General features: G+C 38.8%; 1 protein-coding gene across 1 annotated transcript in view; it reads right to left on the reverse strand.

Moving 5' to 3' along the window:
- Window positions 1-292: 292 nt before the first annotated feature.
- Window positions 293-20,210, reverse strand: part of LOC106950627 (ovochymase-2) — a 29,091-nt gene continuing 9,173 nt past the window's right edge. Inside the window, exons 6-25 of the mRNA XM_015037626.1 lie at window positions 19,182-19,308; window positions 18,213-18,419; window positions 15,524-15,739; window positions 11,412-11,552; window positions 9,892-10,137; window positions 9,621-9,806; window positions 8,550-8,659; window positions 8,357-8,457; window positions 7,680-7,957; window positions 6,615-6,778; window positions 6,354-6,537; window positions 6,052-6,270; window positions 4,922-5,056; window positions 4,620-4,841; window positions 4,360-4,542; window positions 3,653-3,765; window positions 3,055-3,149; window positions 2,556-2,845; window positions 1,915-2,075; window positions 293-880 (exon numbers count right to left, since the gene is read on the reverse strand). Of these exons, the coding sequence (XP_014893112.1) occupies window positions 692-880; window positions 1,915-2,075; window positions 2,556-2,845; window positions 3,055-3,149; window positions 3,653-3,765; window positions 4,360-4,542; window positions 4,620-4,841; window positions 4,922-5,056; window positions 6,052-6,270; window positions 6,354-6,537; window positions 6,615-6,778; window positions 7,680-7,957; window positions 8,357-8,457; window positions 8,550-8,659; window positions 9,621-9,806; window positions 9,892-10,137; window positions 11,412-11,552; window positions 15,524-15,739; window positions 18,213-18,419; window positions 19,182-19,308 (3,567 nt within the window). The 3' untranslated portion in view covers window positions 293-691. The remainder of the gene's footprint in view (window positions 881-1,914; window positions 2,076-2,555; window positions 2,846-3,054; window positions 3,150-3,652; window positions 3,766-4,359; window positions 4,543-4,619; window positions 4,842-4,921; window positions 5,057-6,051; window positions 6,271-6,353; window positions 6,538-6,614; window positions 6,779-7,679; window positions 7,958-8,356; window positions 8,458-8,549; window positions 8,660-9,620; window positions 9,807-9,891; window positions 10,138-11,411; window positions 11,553-15,523; window positions 15,740-18,212; window positions 18,420-19,181; window positions 19,309-20,210) is intronic.

A 20,210-nucleotide genomic window follows, 5' to 3' on the forward strand; every position in this document is an offset into this window, starting at 1 on the left:
AAGGTTTGTAGATTTATAATTTGGAAATTGAGAAAAAAAAACCCAACTTTTCACGTTTTTTTAAAATTGTGACCATTTATTACTGTTCAGCACATCTTTTTCTTTATTTTCTGTCATAATTTAATAACACCTATGAAGAAACCCATTCAAACAAAACCTGTGTATTGATTAGAAAAATGTGTGTATTCTCTAAAATAATTTAATTCAACCAAGAATTGTATTATAAAGAAGATAACAGCAGGCAAAATAATACAAACGTTAAAAGAAGTGACAGTTTTGGAAAAAAAAAGGCTTTGGGAATAAAAATAACTTTTATTTGAATTGAATCACCATAGTAAACAGTGGCTCATTATTTTTGGGTTACTTGATAAATAATTTTCTGATTAATCCATCATCAGGTAAGTTTCCATCTTTTTAAAAGCAGTAATTTCACCCAGATGATGATGAAAATTTGACTTTCTCCTCAAAGTATAACAAAAATATTCTAACATTTTAAAAATTGAGTGGCACAACTAAACAGGAAATTGAAATATAAATACAAATTTGTAAATATATTAAATTTTATTTGAACATAAATGTGATTGTAAACAAATACAGACATTAAATATTCTCTACTCCTACTTTTATGTATTTAAGACAATAAAACACAACTCTGAACCCTGAAAGCATTTCGTCCTGATCCTTGCAAATTTCATATCGCCTTGTTGTTTTCGTACATGAACTTCCGGATGCTGTCCTCGATCCAGTGGCTGAAAGCCGACACTCGGGTGAACACCGACGGCTTCTTGTCTTTGATGCAGCCCTGCGGTCCGAAGCTGACCACACCGTGCACCTCCCAGGTCCCAGCGACGGAGCAGGCAAACGGACCGCCCGAGTCGCCCTGCAGGCAGCAGAACAAACACTTCTGATGACGTTCAGACGAGACGACAACTCAATTCTGTGTCCTTGAATTTGGGGCGAACGGTTTATTAATAACCTGACTGAGGTTTTATTGACCTGTTCAGTGCTTCCTGTAGCGCTGAGACTCTAATTGTCGCAGAGCGTGGTTGGTCATTATGGCAAATAAACAGTGCCCAAATGTGCTTTTTGTCCAATTATAGCTGCAATCTGAGCAGCGGTGATTTCTAATCAAGGTTGAGCGACCGCAAACAAAACAGCCGGCTGATTGAGGAATGAAAAGACGACCCAGCTACGTGACAACAACACACTTATGTAACGTTCGAGGACTTAAAAAGGAAATCATTTGAGTTTTTCAAAGTGGGCTTTAAGGGTGGCCACAAGGGGGCGCTACGAAGGTCTCAGAAAGATACATAGAAAATGGTTTAAAAAAGTAAATATAAAGAATTTCATATGATCCCTTTTTATGTAATAGCACACTAGGGTCATTGTAGAAAAAAGATGGAGGAGTACATTTCTGCCAAAAAATCTCTTCATATTGAGATTAGGCTTAGAAAATTTTTAAAGGAAAAAAAAACTTGGAAATTTCAGAGCTTGAAAAGTTGAAAATTAGTTATAAAAAAACCTCAGAATTTGTGATATTAATCTCAGTTATTTTTTGAAAAAAGATGGAAATTTCAAACTTTGTCAAAAATTTGCTAAAAAACTCAGATTGTGAAAATAATTTTAAAAAATTTATAGAAAAAAAATGTGAAATATCTGCATGATCAAAAATCAGAAAAATTCAACTTTTGACACTGAGAAATTTCAAAGTTGTTTTTTGTATAAAACTCCTGAGATTATTCTCAAAATGACATGCTTTGTAGCATGTAAAGCACGCTACATCGTTTGTGGGTTTGCAAAGGGATTTCCCAGCAAGAAGCCAATGCTGCTTTGGGAACCAAGGCGTGGAAAAGTTTGCGAACCCCTGGCCTAAACTGTCCTGGGTTTGTTTTCAGTGTGTGGTTGTGTGCGAACCTGGCAGGCAGATTTCAGCTCGTCGGGGGATTCGTAGCCGGCGCAGATCATGGAGGGCCGAAGCGTGTCCCACCAGTACGAAGGTTTGCTGCAGGTCTGGAAGTCAATAACTGGAAGAGCTGCTTGGTTCAACGACTTAGCCACGACAGGGAACAAGTTACCTGAGAAACCAAAATGTTTCAGATGTTTCAGGTTCTATCACCAAGGCTTGTTCCTAATGTCTGTTCCAATATTTTGTACTGGAACAGCGTTAGAGGCTGCTGCTCCTCCTGCATGGAATAAACTACAAGGCTCTTAAAACCCTCATACTGGAAAATAATAAAGTCTTAGCAAGTATTTTTGGTCCAGTTTCTAGTGCAAATGTCTTAGTACAATGGAAATAAGACAAGTAATTTTTCAACAAGATATAGGAGCTTGTTTAAAGTCATCAAAGAAACTACAAAATACAGAAATAAGAGATATAAACTAATTTGGCTAACAAAAAAGTTTTAAATAAGCTGTCAAATATAAATAAAAATACTTAATACACAAATTAAATTGTTGTGGTTCAACAGAACATTTTAATGTGGAAAACCAAGAATCTTATTTTATTATAAAGGAAATCTTTGTATTAAAAATGCTCAACACCAAAATATGTCTACCTTTCTCGTCTCCCCATCCTGTGACGAAGCACGGCGTCCCCGCCGGCATCACGGCTCCGGGCTTCGGCAGACAAACGGGGCTGATTTCCCTCGTCATGTTGACGGGCTCGCTCAGATGCACCAGGGCGATGTCGTAGGTGATGTCAGAGGGATCCTGTTCGTACACGAAGCCCTCGTGTCGGATAATCTCGTCCACCTGGAGGCACTTCTCCACCGAGGGAACGTCCATGGAGGAGTCCATGTGGTGTTTTCCCAAACACATGCGGTACAAAGACTGTTTGTTCAGAGGGCTGAAGAGCACATGGAGCATAAATATGTTTCAATACAGTAATCAATTAAACATGATTTAATAGAAAGCAGATTTTTTTTAGAGAGCACTTAGTGTCAAAAACAACTGCTTGAATGTCAAAAGATGCAGATTAGACAACTAAACAAATGTGTTGATAATAGGGTGTTGGTAGTACAATAAAAAAGTGTATTTATTGTGTAAGATACTGACAACATAAAACAGTGAGCAGCAGTAAGGATCCATTCCTCATGAATCAAAGAGCCTCCACAGTTGTGCAGGTAAGGGATGGGAGGCAAGAGAGTCGCCTTCAGAAACAAGAAAACAAAACATTATTTTAAATTCAGAACATTTTTTCATTTCTAGTCTAGGACACACCTACGTCAAAGCATGAGGGAAAGGCTAAAAGATTATTTTTAATTATAATAAGTCATAATATTAGGAGAAAAGTTTATAGTATTATGAGATTATTATCATTATCAGTAGCTGGACTTTGAAATATTGTGCAAATGACTGAGGGACTTCAAAGAAGAACCAAAGTTGCTGAGCTGTCAGATCTTGAAGCTTTGCTCTCATTAAAGGAACTTTTTGCTGAAATTTTTATTGTTAGTTTCTAGTGTTTTACGACCAGAAATTCTCAGTTCCTAATTAGAAATGACATGACTGCTGGCTGAAGATGAACAGACTACTTTGAGTTTTTCTAAGTGGTGAAGCAAAAATAATCGTGGAAACAAAAGTGTAAAAAGTCCTAAAAAGTAGTTTTTGTAATTACTTTATAAGAGGAAGGAGGGAAAGCAGAAGGTTTTTGCACCTGCATTGAGACCTGCCAAGGCCAGGAGTGGGGGACAGCCTCCTCCCCGTTGACGACGCGCTGAGTCGGCGTTTTTGGTTTCACTGCTGGATTTCCACAATCTTCTGGCCAATCTGAGCGCAGAAAGTTTGAAACGTAAACTTTATGCTGTAATCCAGGACTAAGAATGTGTTTATCAACAAACGCAGTCTAAGAGTTTACACTGCACAAACACAAAATCTTACCAAGAATTTGTGTCTAAATTAACTTATTTAGATTGTCTTCGGAAAGCAGAGTGTCTTTAGTCAGAGGCTTCTTCAAATGTGCTGTAATACAGACTGCTACAGCCAGCAGCCATTACTATCTACAATAACCCCTTGAAAATTTGAATTAATGTGAGAAATAACATATAATTTCCTACTGGGATCAATAAAGCATTGTTGAATTTGAACTGTGCATTTAAAATAAGATAAAAAATAACTTAAAAATAGCCTTTCAAAAAGATAAATAAGCTTGTTTGAAGTCTATATATAAAAAGGTTTTTTGACTTAAAACAGGAAAAACAGTACAAATATGCTGACATAGTGCTAATCTTACTTGAGTAAATTTTTGGGTACTTTTCCCACCTCTGAAGATCAGGACTGTAGAATAACTTGTCGACTATTTGCAGCAGCATTAAGAACCTCAGAGGAGAGTTAGCAGCAGCTAGTTTAGCTGCTTCCACTCACTGATAGTGATGTTGTCCCAGGGGTTTGGAGGAGGAGGAGGTAAAGTCGGAACAACACTAGCGTCAGTGGTCCAGTAACCTCGGAAACCTTTCTGCTGATCTGCACCATTACTCAAAAAGCGGATGACCGCCGTGTTGCCGGGGATGGCGAAGGGGGATGGCGGGGCGAAGCCGCAGAACCGACCTGGATGACAGAAAAAGAAAACAAGGTTACTAAAGAATTAACTGAACAAAGATTGAATCTGTGTGATGGCAACAAACCAAGTGATGCCATGGTTTCTCCATTAAAGATCTCCACGTAGTCCACACAGTTTCCAAACATGTTAACGGCTTGCAGCTCAAAGTCAGTGAAGGCCACGTGAATGCTTTCTGCCGAGGGAACGTTGATGTGCCATGTGCAGGCGCTCTGCGCGTTGTAGTCGCTGGGCCAGTTTGGAGAGGTGATTTCCCCCTGGTTGCTGCTGAAACGTCCTCCACATGGAGCTGCAGCAGAATGAAACTACACGTCATGCGACAGCTGCTTATGTTGTGTCTCGTTCCACCAGGTTCACTCCCCGTCTCACCCTCTGTAGGGTCCACCGCCTTCCAGGTCACAGTGAAACCAGAGTCGACCACCTTGTCGTTAGTGGAGAAGCTGATCTGAAGTTTATTTCCATCACTCACCAGATCTGCAGGGGGAACATGACTGCAGTAGGTGCCTGTTGGAAACAAGGAGAAGAAATTCTTCAGATATCAGTTGAGTGATTAAATATTATTTTATCAATCAAATCAAAGCAGTTTTTATCTGAATGTTATCAAATTACACCAACCAGTCCCTTCAGTTTTTCACAATTGATGTTGACACAAAATCAACAGATCCTCACCCTTTTTTGTGCTAATGCATAATTATGGATTTACTGCAAATTTTTCTCAAAAATGGCAGAAACGATGCGGGTTAAGTGATGCTACTTCACACCTGTAGATGGCGGTATTTCATACCTCTACTATGCTGCTGCCTCAGCTTTACTTCATGTTAAGTGACAAGTAACAAAATGTGACATTTACTGCCATGCATAAGCGCAAATATTGCAAAATGTCTCGCATATATTTCTAAAGAAGCTCCACAAAATCAGTGATTTTGATTGCAAAAAACCTGAAAATCAATCACAATCTTGGAGGGACATTATTTAATTTTAAAAAGTACTTATCAAATGCAGATATAACTGCTTATTAATATTTTAACAGTTTGTTAATGGGTTTTCTGAAAACATTCTAGCACAACCGATGCTAAGACCTTCAACATTTCAGGCCAAGACGCGTTTCTTTTTTTTTTTTTTTTCAAGTGTTGTTAATCTTATCGTGTGCAAGAAGCTTTGTATGATCCCTTAATAGATAAAATAATGTATTTCATTTGTTTAAATCCTTATTTGTAACTCTAGTTTTACAGTTCTACAAATTATGAAGAATTTACTTGAGACATAATCATAAGGAATCATAAGTATTTGTTGTTTATTTTGTGGATTCATTCCTTTGGATATTTAAATATTTTTGCTCTTGCTCTGTTTTTTATGGACGGGTTTTGTTTTGCGAGTCAGGAAACATGCAAGCAAGAAGAAGGACGTCAAAAATGTCAATCTTTCGCCGGAGCAACACTTTGTCACCTGACTGACATGTTTTTGCTGAAAATAACAGGCTGCGGCAGACTTTCACATACCCAGACTTCCCACGGTGTCTGTGAGGCTGACTTTGTCGTTCAAGCACAGCTGACTCTCCTCCAGTGAGAAACCGGCGAAGTGGAGGTGCACCAGTTTCCCTGCAGGCGCCTCGATGTTCCACTGGCAGCGGGCGTTGTTGCTGTAGGCGGCGGGGTAACTCATCGACGACACTGTGCCGCCTGCGCCGGACAAATCCTTCGGCCCTCCACAACCTGATGCTGCACAGAAAAACCACCAGGTGAATAATGGGCGCACTCATTTTCTAGACAAAGTGGGTAATTTCAGGCAAATAGATTCATACTGTGCTCATTGTAGAGCTCCCTGCGGATGACATTTGAGATCCAAGGAAGGTAGGCTGAGGAGCGGGTGAACACGGAGGGCTTTTTGTCCATTATGCATCCAATAGGACCGAAGCTGGTGATACCATGAACCTCCCAGGGACCACCAGGTGTGTCCTGGCAAACCAGTGGACCCCCAGAGTCTCCCTGCCAAAGTTACAAACCCAGAATGAAACAATTCTTCACAGAATGTCATTTTGTTTCAGCTTCTGTGGTTGTTTTACCTGACAGACAGACTGCAGCTCGTCAGGCAGTGTGTATCCGCAGCAGATCATGGAGGTCTTCACCTGGAACCACCAGTAATCCATCCGTTTACAGGTGTCATACGGGACAACAGGAAGGGCCACCTGGTTGAGCGTCTCTGAAGCTTTAGGATTCACCGAATCACCTGATTAAACGCATAAAAGCAATTTATTCAGCATTTTGATCAGTATTTCCCCTCCTGTCCAGCAGGTGGCATGAAAACTTTGAGACAGGCTGTTCTGGAGGGTCAGTGTTGCCAGATTGGGCTGGTTTCCACCCAACTGGGCTTTTTGGGTTGAAATAAACATCTAAAGTCGGGTATCAATGTTTGGGCTGCTTTTCAAAACATTTGGCTGGTTTTTAGGAAATGATCGCAGGGAAAATATTTCTGATTGTGTGACAGGAAAGCAAAAAACTTGAACATTTTTTAAAAAATACAGTATTCTTGTGCTCATTTTATTAGTTCCTTTATTCTGAAATATCTTATGAAGTATTTTTGGTGTAGTTTCTACTGCAAATACACTTGAAATAACTAACTTGAAAGTTTTAAGTCAATAATTCCTTAATATTGATGAAAAAGCATTATTTCCACTGGCAGATTGTTTCTCTTACAACTGGGACTTTTTTAATCAAAATAAGTAACTATTGACTTAAACAAGTTCCTAATATTTCTGAAAAGTTACTTGTTACTTTTGCTTTATTTCAAATGTACTGAGATATTTGCACAGGAAACAAGACCAAAAATACTAAAGATTTTGTGTTTTTTGGTAGAATTAATTGTCGTTTTTTAATTAAGTGTTATAGTAGCATTGTATCATAGAAATTCAGGTGATAAAAAATGAACTAAAAGTCTCATGGCATCTGTTTTCTGGTCAGCCAACCAAAACAACATGAATTTAGGTTAGAGGTTGAGATTTGGGCTGTTTTTTTTTTGTTTGTTTTGTGTTTTTTGATCTGGCAACCCAGAGGATCAAGCGGCAGTTTAACCCTGTACACTGGTTTGAAAATGAAAAAGTGACGGACTGAACATGAAGAAGAAACAGCACCTGTCTCGTCCCCCCAGCCTGTGGCGTAGCACTTCTTTCCTTCAGGAAGGATTTCCTCCTCAGAGGGAAGGCAAGCGAAGGAAATCTGATCTGTGGGAGCGGCGTCCTCAACCAGCCTCACCAGCGCAATGTCAAACTCCACAGTGGGAACTGTGGGATACTGGAAGCCCTCGTGGCGATAGATGCCAGAGATGCTGATGCAGCGTTCACTTGGCTCTGCGGTGGTCAGGTTGTGTTTGCCGAGGCACATACGCCAGCGCTGCAGCTCATCTGCATATCTGGGGGATGAATTAATTGAGGGTTAGACTTTATTTTTTTAAGCTACAGAGCCTTGCAAAGTTTTCACACCTCTTCAACTTTTTTACAGGTTATTGAAAAAGCTGAAATTCAAGAGTTAAATAACTTCTTAACAACAACCAGTCAGTGTGGTTTACCAAGTATGTTTGGTCTAGATTCTAGTGCAAATATCTTAATTCACTTTAAATACGACAATAATGAGTAACTTTTCAGCATGATATGGGAGCTTGTTTTTAGTCAATAACTCATAAATATTGATGAAAAAGTATTTGTTCAACTGGCACATGTTTCACTGATAACACGGGAAAAATGTTGGCTTTGACTCTATAATAAGACAAGTTCACTTTGCATTTAGGAGACTATTTTTTTCTTGTATTTACCTTATGAAGCAGTGGGCCGCTGTGAGCACCCAGTTTTTATGAATCAGAGTCCCACCACAGGTGTGAAAAAACTTGGGCTCAGGCTGACTGGAAGGCCAGACCTGAAAGAAACGCACCAAAAAACAAGCAGAGAGATGAAAACTGCCTCAGTCCAGAAACCGCAGCCGCTCCTGTAAACTCTGAACATTCCCACCTGCATGGACACCTGCCAGGGCCAGGAGTGCGCTACAGCTTCCTCTCCATTCACAATGCGCGACGCGACAGAAGGAGGAACGGCCGGCTTCCCGCACGTTTCGGGCCAGTCTACAAGAGATGTTTGTGTTTGAGTACGGGCAGAAGAAAGAGCAGAAATCTGCTGCTGACAGATAAACCTCTGTTTTGCACTGATACATGTTTTCCAAAATTATTTTTGCAGTTACACACGGCTGACATTGCCGCTTCAAAAAACACGCCTCCACTACAACTTGCTGGGTAAAGATAATTTCTGTGAAAATGCAAATTAAAATGCAAATTAATGCAAATTAAAATTGTACATTCATTTCTCAGACAGCAAATTATTTTTTCTGCTCCCTTCTGTAACCTTGCTAATAAGGAAACTCTGTCTGAGCTTGGCAGGAAAATGAAATCCTATAAAAACAGCGCTGTCCATCTATCAAACTCTGTTTAAGAAATTGCTTTGTCAGTGGCTGCAGCCACCTGGGGCTCATCCCTGGATGAAGAATGGAAATAAGGTGACAACCAGCAAAGGAAGGGAAGTGAAGCAGCCGGTCACCTCACGCTGTTCTCAGCATCAAAATAACCGTGTTTGACCGTTCACCTGGGACGCCAGGGACTCGGCGTTCGCCCAAACTCATTTCAGTTGTACTGAACTGGACCTCATGTTGAGTATGGAAACTTGTAATTGGACATCAGAGATACTGACACTAAGCAAACACATCAGTAGGAGGAATGTATTACGCTAATATTAAATCCTACATTGATCCCGTTTTTGAGGTTTTTGTGGTTAGAAAAAAAGCCTTTTCATTCTTACAGTCTGCTTTCCTAAACTGAAGCTAAATTATATGTTCCATTTATATAACTTATAAACTACTGTTACAGAAACATAAAGGTTATGCTTCACAACATTCTGGTTACTTTTCCAGACTAATAACGTATTTTTCTTTCACTTATAGGTTACTTCCCCCCAAAGTTACAGTTCTGATCAGTGTAGCTTTGAGTTTTCCTCTTTAATATAGTTAATAGCTTTATGCTGACACATCCCTACCTATGGGGATGTCGTCCCAGGGGTTTATTTCAGCAGGTGGCTCAGTGGGAGCAGGGACACTGGGATCTGTAGTCCAGTAGGCTCTGAAACCTTTGGCCTCAGTAAACATGTCTGCGTGAAAACGGATCAGCAGCCTGTTGCCTTTGGTTTGGATGCTGTTGGGCAGGTTTGTTCCACATAAAGGTCCTAAATGAAACCAAAAATAATTAGTCTACTGGCTGCATAACTGAATTATTAGTGATTACGGTAGGGGGGTAAATGACTAACTTACCATGTTTTTGATTTAGTGCGCTAGTCAAGCCATTGATATCATACAGCATCACATTGTCGTAGCACTGAGATGTGATAAAGTCTTTGGCTTCCAGGTCAAAATGAGTGAATGTCAAAGTGATTTTCTTCCCTAAAGGCACAGCAATGTTCCACATGCACTCCATGTTGGCCTTGTAGTTCATCGGCCAGTTCTGGGATTTGATAACACCAGTTTCCTCTTCAGAGGAAAAGCCACATCCCTGGATGTCTAAAGAGCAGAGATGGATGGTATGATACATGGAGGAAAGATTAAGTATTAAAGCAAGGCATTGAGTACATACACTTATCTACAAGTCTACTGCAGGAAATACATTTTTCAAGCAAACGGACTGAGAACAAGAATTTTGCACTTTGGTTCATCAAATTATACAAATTAAAAATGTCTGACTCTGCAAAAACAGTTGCAATGCTACAGAAGCTGTCATGCACAGAAATAATTTTTTATCACTGTAGTTGAGGATAAGGTATTTATCTTATCTAAAGATAACAAAACTGTTTTTCTCAAGATAAAGATTGCTACAATCAGTTATTATGATCGAAATCAGGAGACAACAGATGCACTGTTGAGAAACAGGGAATCTTAAACAGCATAACTAAGCAAATACAATCTGGGAACTGAAAAATCCCACAGTAAACCAATTTAACTGTTTTTCAGTTGGAGCTAACACTAGTTTATAAACCTAGTCCTACAGCCGGAGGCGGAATGGACTAATTTTGTCACGACATCTTCTATTGTTGTGACATTAAAAATGACGATAAAAAATATTCAATCTTTTTAGGATTTTTAGTATTCATAGGGCCACAAACACAAATACTGTCCTTGAAAAACATTTTCATGTGAATCTGACTTCTTCAGGACGAGACTTAAAGAAGTGTGATTTATATCACTACATTGTGTGCAGTAACTTTAATCATATTTTCAAATTTACTGATATTTGTGGAGAAAAAAGTAAAAATAACATTTCCAATAATGTCAGTTTTGTTTTTTAATATTAATTCAAATTTATGAAGAATAAATCACAGATTCTAATCATCTGAATTTTTTTAAATGATAAAAAAGTGTGATAAATCCCCACTTAGTGGACCTTATAATTCATATTGTTTGTTTATTTAAGCAACAGGCAGAATCAGTCAGAAAACAGGCGTTACTGCTCAGCAGTGTAATGCTGAGCATTAAAGTCAAGCTGGTTCTCCTGTGTCTGTGTGGATGAGTTGTTCCAGAGCAACATACAGTTCTACCTCTCTGCAATAAGTGGGATTTTATATCTTTTTATGACAATAATCACTGTGATAAAAGATTAAAAGGTTTTATCTGGTTCTTGATTCCTTCGCTGTACTTTGACCCATGTTTCCACAGAGCTCAGGCAGCTGCAGCAGCAGCCGAGTATCTGGCACTGGGATGTATTTATGACTGGTTAACGAGACGTTGAGATGCTTCAACAACTTCCTCCCTGAGCTGTGAAGGTGTTTCTGCCATGCTACCTGCGATGTCTTCAGGATACACCGCCTCAAACTCTGCAGAGAATCCTCGATCCGTGAGGCGACTGTCCGACTGGAAGCTGACAGAGATTGTGTTACTGGCGCTGACCACCAGTGGGGGCAGGATGTAGCCGCAGTGTGTACCTGAGAGCGAAGCAGAGGAGCAGGGATAAAACAGGTTCATGTGGTGGATCGAAGGTCCTTTGAGCAGATAAGATTTGGAACTGTAAACAGGTAAACAGGATAAGTGACCAGTGTGTAGATATCAGATGATCTGGGTGCAGAATCTCCACTGATTAAGATAAGGCTCCTTATTGCACGTGTTGTGCTATGTGTGCATGCTGTTGATGGAGTATGCACTCTATTTTGTGATGACTGAAATCCTAACCTGTAAATTTTTTTTATATTGAACAATGAAGCAATAGACTTAATTCTATATTATATATGTAGAATTAAGAAATAATTTAAAGATAAACTGTCTGACATGAAGTAGAAAAAATATATCAAAAAAACATCATATCATGTATAAACCTAAAGAGGTTAAAGAATAAGAAAGAAAAAGGCAGCAGCTTCATTTCCATTGACCATATAGTTGTGCATTTTGACATTTCAAAAATAAATTTTCTTAATGGAAACACCAGTTTTGAAAAAGCTCTTGTTGAGGTGCAAGGATGAGGTGGTTTTTATTGCCATGCTGAAATTGGTTTATTTCACAAAACTGCAATGGAAACACTTTTTTGTGCATATTTGTAATGGAAATGCAGCTACTGACATCCTTGGATATAAACTTTTTAAACTACTTTGAAAAATGAACTCAGCTTATTGTATTGTTTCATAAGTAGGATCAACTAGAATCTATATGTGATTGAAATGAGACATTTGTTGTGAACTGATACTAAATTAATTAATTAAACTGAACATTTATTTTTCTAGAAAGGGTTACAAAGCAATTTCTATGACTTTAGGAATCTGAAGAATGGCCAGTAAGACCCCATCTGCTAATAATTCAGGAGATAATAAAACAGCCCAGGACAACATCTAACTCTGCAGGCCTCACATGCCTCAGTTAAGGTCAGAGTTCATGATGCAACAATAAGAAAGACTGGTAATGTTGGCATTCATGGGAGAGTTACAAGGTCAGAATTAATGCAGATACAGAAAAACAAAAACATCAGTGTTATATTCACCAAAAACATCTTGGTGATCCTCAAAATTTCTGAGACGATATTCTGTGGACCGATGTCTCATTGGTCAGATGAGGTTGTCGTAAATATGCTATATAAATAATCTTTGAAGTAAAAGCATTTATTTTTTCGTGATTTGAAAACTTTACTTTGTATTTACTCATCAGATGATGATCCAAAAATGACAATAGAGCAAAAACAGGAAAAATCTGTAAGGTGGGCTTCTCCACAGCACATGCACGGCTTCACCATCTGGACAGAAAAATGTTAACTACCAACCAGCTGGCTCATCCAGCTGCATTCAAACCCTTTGAGCCCGTCATTATGAAAACACAGGCATCTCTTATTTCCATCTGTACTCTCAGCTCTAAAAAAAATCCTGATATACAAAAGGGGGAGACTTGCAAGAAAACTTGAGGGAGGTTTTTTTGTGTGTGCAGGTCAGCAAACAGGTCTGCTGCCCAGCCTCCATGTAGAAACACAGCTAGTAACCATAGCTTTCCTGACGCTACCGAAGCCTTTACCAACACCATTATCAAGCTGAAGATCAAATATACTGCCTGGCCAAAAAAAAAGTTGGCACTTGAATTTACCTGAGCAGAGAGATATGAGCTTCCGATTGGATTGTTACTGCATGGACAACTGTCTTCCAGCTGGCAACGAGTTATTTAACCGCAACTGATACAATAAGTAGCTCTGCATCGATTGCAACACTGGATGGAAATAAATCTGATGACATTGCAGAAGCTTATCGAAACAATGTTATAGCAAATGTGTGATATGATCAAATAGGCAGTCCAACAAAATATTAGTGTGTGATACGTTTTTTGTTGTTGCGTACATTTAAATTTAAATTGGATTCAAACTAGTGCTGTAAGTTGCATCAGATTAGTCACACTCTAGCGTTGTGGTTAGTCACTATATCTAACTTTGTCAGCCTGAAATAAAAATATGCTCTCTCCTATCTGATGCCGCCCTGGGTAACTGCCTATGCACCCCACATCAAAAACCGCCTCTGTATGCGCATTTTCAGAAAATGTTTTATTGTCTCAAACCAAACATGTCTGAAGATTCTTAGTTTTCCAGGCTTTTATATTCAAGAAGGTTAAAAGGAAACTGTTTTATAGAAATGTTGCTCTCTGTTAATTTCCTATGAAACTTGTGAAATGAGGTATCAGCCGGCCAAGTGACTGGTGCAATTTGTGCATGTGAAATTTTGAGTTTGTACACGCTGGCCAGCGACGCAGCACGACAAAGTTGAAAAATTTCAAACTATTGTTCTCTGCTGTGACAGAAAACTTTCACTTTTTGTTGTTGTTTGTTGTTCATAATGCACTGCTGTGTGAGAGGCTTCTAGGTCTAAAAATGTTCAGATTAACACTGACACCCCTAATTTAAACATAAAATATAGCAATTTCCAAACTGTGAAGACAAAAAAAGAAAGAGATAAATCACTACCTAAATGTAAAACAACATGTGTTGTTTTTATTTCTTTCATTTGGAGTTTTCCAGAAACAGGTGTTGTTTTGTCTTATTTTCGCTTTGGCACATAAGCTCTGAGAAATGCACAGTGAGAGTGTGCCTGGGCCTCGGTGCTCCAATACTCAGCAAGAGATAAAGCTGTATCAGCCTCACTGCAGCCAGTGAAGTGAATAATGAGAGGTAATTTATAACGGTGCGGCTCTTTGCAAGGAAGATCTTAATCAACAGTTTTACAGCAGGAAAAGCAGCAATTTAGCAATTTAGTGGTAACAGAAAGGTTGGAAGAAGATGTGCCAAACACACACTTAGGGTGTATATTAACAGATGCACATCAGCGTCTTTCATGTGACAGGAGTCTAACGTCTGCCAGCAAACTAACATGTAGGTGCAAAATGTTCTTTAAAAGTTCACACTGCAAAAACACAAAATGTTACCAAGTGTTTTTGGTCTAGTTTCTAATGGAAATATCTTAGTACACTTGAAGTACAACAAAACTAATTTACAAGTAACCTCTTCAGCAAAATATAGGAGAGTATTTGATGAATATGTAGTAGGTTTGAAACAATGTGACCTTTTTCCAAATTAAATAATAATATGGGTAAAATGTCTTGTTCCACTGGATTTTCTTGTCTTGTACTGCAAAAACACAAGATCTTACCAAGCATTTTTAGTTTCTAGTGCAAATATGTTAGTAAACTTCAGATAAGTGGAAATCTGCCAGTGGAACGTTTCCCCCATATTCTAACTTCTAATCCTATTTTACAAGTTATAATATGGGAAAAATGTCTCGTTTCACTGACATATTTCCACTTTTCAGTTCAAACAACATATTTACTTCAAGTGCATAAAATGTCATACAGTTTAAAAGACAGTTATTTTGATACTGATCAAAGGTGAGTAGTATTTTGAATTCAATGAATGAATTGAATAATCATAAATGGTTTGTAAGAGCAGATTAATGTCTCACTGTCATGACCAGTGAGTTTGTGGATGGACCAAAATGCAGTCAAGAGCTGGGAGCATGGATCAGGTCGAATGTTTAAAGAAAAAATGAAGAACAAAACTTAAAAAAAGCACAGGGAACACAGGGAGCCAGAGCCAAAACAAAAACAGGAATCCACGGGGAAAAAAGTCACAGCAGGAAAATAACGGGAGTTGACGAGATTTAACAGGATTAAACAGGAGGAACCAGCAAGGAGTGTGAGCAGGAGAAGGGCTAAAACACCGTGAGGGTGAAGAGACTAGGAAATGAACCTAACACTATAGAATAACTAGACCTAAGAAACATAATTAAACTAGAATAACAAGGAATAGCTAGAGACAAGAAATAAGCATAACTAGAAACACTTAGTAGGACTGAACTTAAACCAGTCTGATCTAATCAAAGAAACAAACTAAGGAGCACAGAATAATGAAAAGACCAAACAACCCAACGACCCTAACACTCACCCAGGATGCTGTAGTCGTCTGAGATGATCAGCTTGTCATCTTTGCACTGTCCGGTCTCCCCGGTGATCGCCAAGTCTGTGATCTGCAGTTTAACCAGGAACCCTCTGGACACTGATATCTTCCAGGAGTTATTGGAGTGAGCCGGGTATGAGTTTGGGAAACCTGCAGACTGGATAACTCCTTTCCGTCCTTCAATGATTACTGGCCCTCCACTGCCTGCACATAACACATGAACCTCATTAAGTACATTGTTGTTTTTTTCACTTTGATTTCTATTAATTAGGATCTATTTTTCCCTTTGATTCACAGTTGAGGAGGACTGGCTTGCTTCGATACAGCTGCAGCATGAAGTGATTCACTGTACTGTACTTTAATTGGCCCCTGGAGAAAACCGATCGTCTGCCAACAGTAAGATGCGGAAACGAACAGATAGAGCTCAGGAGAAATCTCCGCTCCTCCATCGTTATGTGGTCGCTATGACATGATTCAAGCTGGGTTTTACTTGGAAAGGCTCTCATGAAACAACGCAGTCATGTACGGTGCAGCAACACATTATCTAGTTGGGAAACAGTGCATTATGATTAATCTAATTAATTGTGATGACAATAGCAATAGAAGCCATTACCACCTTGGTATGGTCAGAATTAGATTTTGTTTCTTTTCCCCATAAATGAGAATCCAGTTTTAATGCTTCTTTGATCAGCTGTACTATTTTTCTGAATTAAGTTATTGATGAAGCAATTGCTTCCTTTAACCATAAATACACTTGTTTGTTTCTTTTCCCATGGTGACTCCTTTTGGCTCAGTGTCTATTTGTGTGAAATCACATGGTTGCCATTACCTGCATTGGTAGCTTGTTCTTCTGTTTCTCAGAAAAAGTACTCCTGGTTCAGTGTTTTTCCTGTTTAACTGTGTCTCTATTCTGGGAAAAAGCAGCTACAGAACTATTGCTTTAGATTCCCATCTAAGGTATTTCTTCTTCAATGCCTCTGTGTTTGGCAGTGTTTCTTTGATGGAAGAAACCATTGATTGAGCTATTTTTGCTATTATTTATGCATGCACTTTGTTTTTTCCCACTTAACTGTGTCTCTGTTCTCAGCAACTATTGCTTTGAGCAGATTTTAGCAACTTTTTCTGTCTTTTCCCATTGAAATTATTCCCTTTTCAGTTCCTCTGTTTGGCAGTGTTTCTTTAATGGAAGAAAATCTTTGAGCTATTTTTGTTATGTGTACACATTGTTTTACTCATAGCTGTGAGGTTCTGTGTGATTTCTCACATGCATCACATTACATTTTTATGAAATTCTGTAATAGGATAGTAAAATGAATTGAGTTGAACTTTTTTTACTTTATGTTTATTCAACTCAGGTCATTCAGAAAAGTACTTCTTTCTGATTCCCCAAAAGAAACACCTCCAAACATTGAAGCAGGACTACTTTCTACTGGAAAAACTGAAAAAGTTGTAGAAAAAGAAAAACAAGGTGCCTACAAAATAATACCGTTGAAAAAAAGCACAAACCAAACATAAGCGCTAACATAGGAGTACTTTTCATGGGAATAGAAACAGTTATTTGACAATAAATTGCATGTAAAATTCACAAACTATCTCGAGCTATTAAAGCTTTTAGATCACTGGATTCATATTCTGCCTTCTGTAATTATTCCTGCCTCAAGCATAAAAGGAGAAGCATGATTCTCAGCTGTTATTCTAAGATAGTCTCAGTCGGTTTAGCTTCGAAACTTCATCATCTTTTATGAAGCGTGCCGCAGCATCTGTTAAGAGTAAAACTATTTCTAGCAACAACAAAAAAACACACCACTGAGAAACGGCACATCAGAAACTCATCAGAAGAGAGAATGCCAAAAAGAGAAAATGGAAATATAAAAGTTAGACTGACAGTGACATCCGCAAAGAGAAACCATGTCAATGCAACTCAGAGTTATGCAGAACCCAGTCGCCCCAGCTCTGTGCAGGTTTCCCCTGCTTCTCCTGTCATTTAAAATGTAATAAGTCTTAAAATTTCCTTCACCAAAAAGATGGAAACTAAAGTTTCTACTTCATACGAGACCTGCAGGGATGAAAAAAACTTATTTTCCTGCTCATTAGTTAGTTGCCAAACTTTAGAGATTCCAGACCAGAAAATGACCAGAAACCCGTGACTCCGACTACCGATGGAGATTTTCTCTTATGGTGGAAAATCAGGATTCTCCCTCTCAGATGAACTGAACCTGCTGCAGAAGCGAACCAGAAACTACCAAAAGTTCAAGCCTGACTCAAACCAGAAACTCAAACAGAAGCTCGATGGTAGCAGCATTATCCTGTGGGACTGTGTCACTGCCAGTGATGCCAACGCATTGCTGATCATGGATTAAACAACAAAAAAATGAGCAGTACATCAAAATGTTTAAACCTCACCTAAAACTGACATCTTGAAGGGTTTGAGTGGTTAAATATTATAGGAGGAATCGGCTTTTACTGGCCAAGTTTGTTCCCACAAACAAGAAATTTGACTTTAGTTTCACACACTCACAGCATAAAGACATTAAATATAAATATAACTTTCCTGTAATGAGTTTATATCTACTATATTCAGCTTTGAGTGGACAGGACTCCAATGAGACGACGTTTTTATCAAAAGCAGGAGGAACGGGAATGAAAGGAGTGACCCAGATTTGGAGCGAAAACTCACCGGACGTTGTGGGAGGTGGAGTAGTTTTTGTGGTGGTGGTGGACGGAGCCTTGGTTGTGGTGGGAGTGATAACTGGCGGAAGACTGGACTTTGTGAACGTTGCCTGGAATCCTTTAGAGGTCAAGCTGTTGTCAGATTTAAAGCGGACAACCATTGTGTTGCTAGTGGACTCCACTGGGTTCGGCACCGTCCCACCGCAGAATTTACCTGAGGGTAAAACTTTGTGTTAGATTCACAGAAATGTGTAATTTCATTGGGTTTAAAGTGGACTCTCAGTTCTACCACATTAAACCTTAAAAACTGTTTTTAATGAATAAGATAGGTGTATTGTACAGTAATCTTATTGTTGCTCTTCCTGTTTCTTCCAAGGGATGCACCGATCCACTCTTTTCGCTTTCAATACCAATAACAATATCTAAGGTTTAATTTATTTTCCCTTTGTGATCAATAAAGTATTTTTTAATTTTAACTGAATTTTTAGTAGCAGCTGATAACCATCGGATACAGAAAAATGGCACTGAATTCTCTTAAAACATTTATTTTTTTAAACATAAATGTTCTGAATTTGATAACTGCACCAGAGCAACACACTAAAATACAGCAATAGCTTCACAAGCTTGGTCAAACATGTAAAAACAACCTTAATTTGTTCAGGTAGTGCAGTTTTGTGCAACAGCCAATGTAAAATAAGTAATAAAGTAGTAGGTTAACTACCTCAGTCAAACGTAAAATAAACTCCAACAAACCTTTCAAATGGTTCAGAAAGTCCAATTAGGAATTCTACATATAATGTAAAATAAATAATAACACATGATGTCACTCAGACCATGAAGCATAGAGTTAGACTGAATAGATCTGCCCTTATGGATCGGGCTCATTGTCACTGATGAAGAATTTTTTTCAATTCGGAACCGATACAGATATTAATATCAGATCAGTGCCTCTGTATTTGCTCACTGATTTACTTACCAACTAAAGCAGATCCGGCCTTGTGGCCGTCATAAATCTGAACAAAGTCTCCACAGAAATCCGGGACGAGGTCAAAGGTGGTAAACGTCAGTCGGACCCGCTCGCCCTCTGGCACTGTAATTCTCCACTGATCCAAACAAAACACAAGCAAACACACATATTCATCGATAATAATAATACGCTGGAAAATAAAGCGGGAGCTGAAACTGCAGAGTTAAAAATGGGTTTAAAAATTCTGCTAAATAATGAATGTAGAAAACAGATATGGGCATCATGGTTTTTTTTGATGGCATGGCATCAACATGAGCAGCGTTTTCGACATACTGTAGCTCATACATAATTCCTTTAGAGATTCCACGTCTGCTCGGACAGACGGTGATCCGTCAGGCTGCAGCCCTGCAGCGTGACTGCTGCAACACCGCACGACTTGGATCCCAACTGGCTCTGATTTACTTTAATTAGATTCATACATTTATTCCTACTAAAAGAACTAGACATACGGACGTTTGAGGATGTGGAGCATTCTCTCTAGATAAGGGTGCATTTTTTTAATTATATCGTGTAGCTGACCTACTGATTGAAAAATTCTGGATTTTTGCACGTGCATGTACTTTCATTTGAGTCTCAACTACTTCTAAAAACAGAGCTTGGAAAAAAAAAATCAATCCAGCCGGTTTTGGTAATAAGTTAATGTTTTTTGTGGTGTCTGGAATATGAGCCGTTTCAAAAACCTCAGGAATGTAAAATCATAAATTAGCAGGCACCGCCCATTACCTGGCAACCCAATCAGAGCTCCAGCAGTTTGGTCAGCTGGTTCTACCTCTGTATGTACTGTACAATGGCTGCTGGAAAGGACAATTGTTTTGTTGTTGGCTTACTATTCAGAAACCACTTGCTGCATTCTTGTTGGTTCTGCAGGAGGCTCTACTTCTGCTTTTCAAAGATACATGGTTGTATAATTGCACATCTGTTTGTAGCTATTTTAATGTGTGAGTAGTAACTTTGAGTTGGGGGGCGTGACCAGCAGCA

The sequence above is a fragment of the Poecilia latipinna genome, unplaced genomic scaffold (assembly GCF_001443285.1).
Source record: "Poecilia latipinna isolate Pla-1442-1.1 unplaced genomic scaffold, P_latipinna-1.0 Scaffold412, whole genome shotgun sequence".
NCBI classification, from domain to species: Eukaryota; Metazoa; Chordata; class Actinopteri; order Cyprinodontiformes; family Poeciliidae; genus Poecilia; species Poecilia latipinna.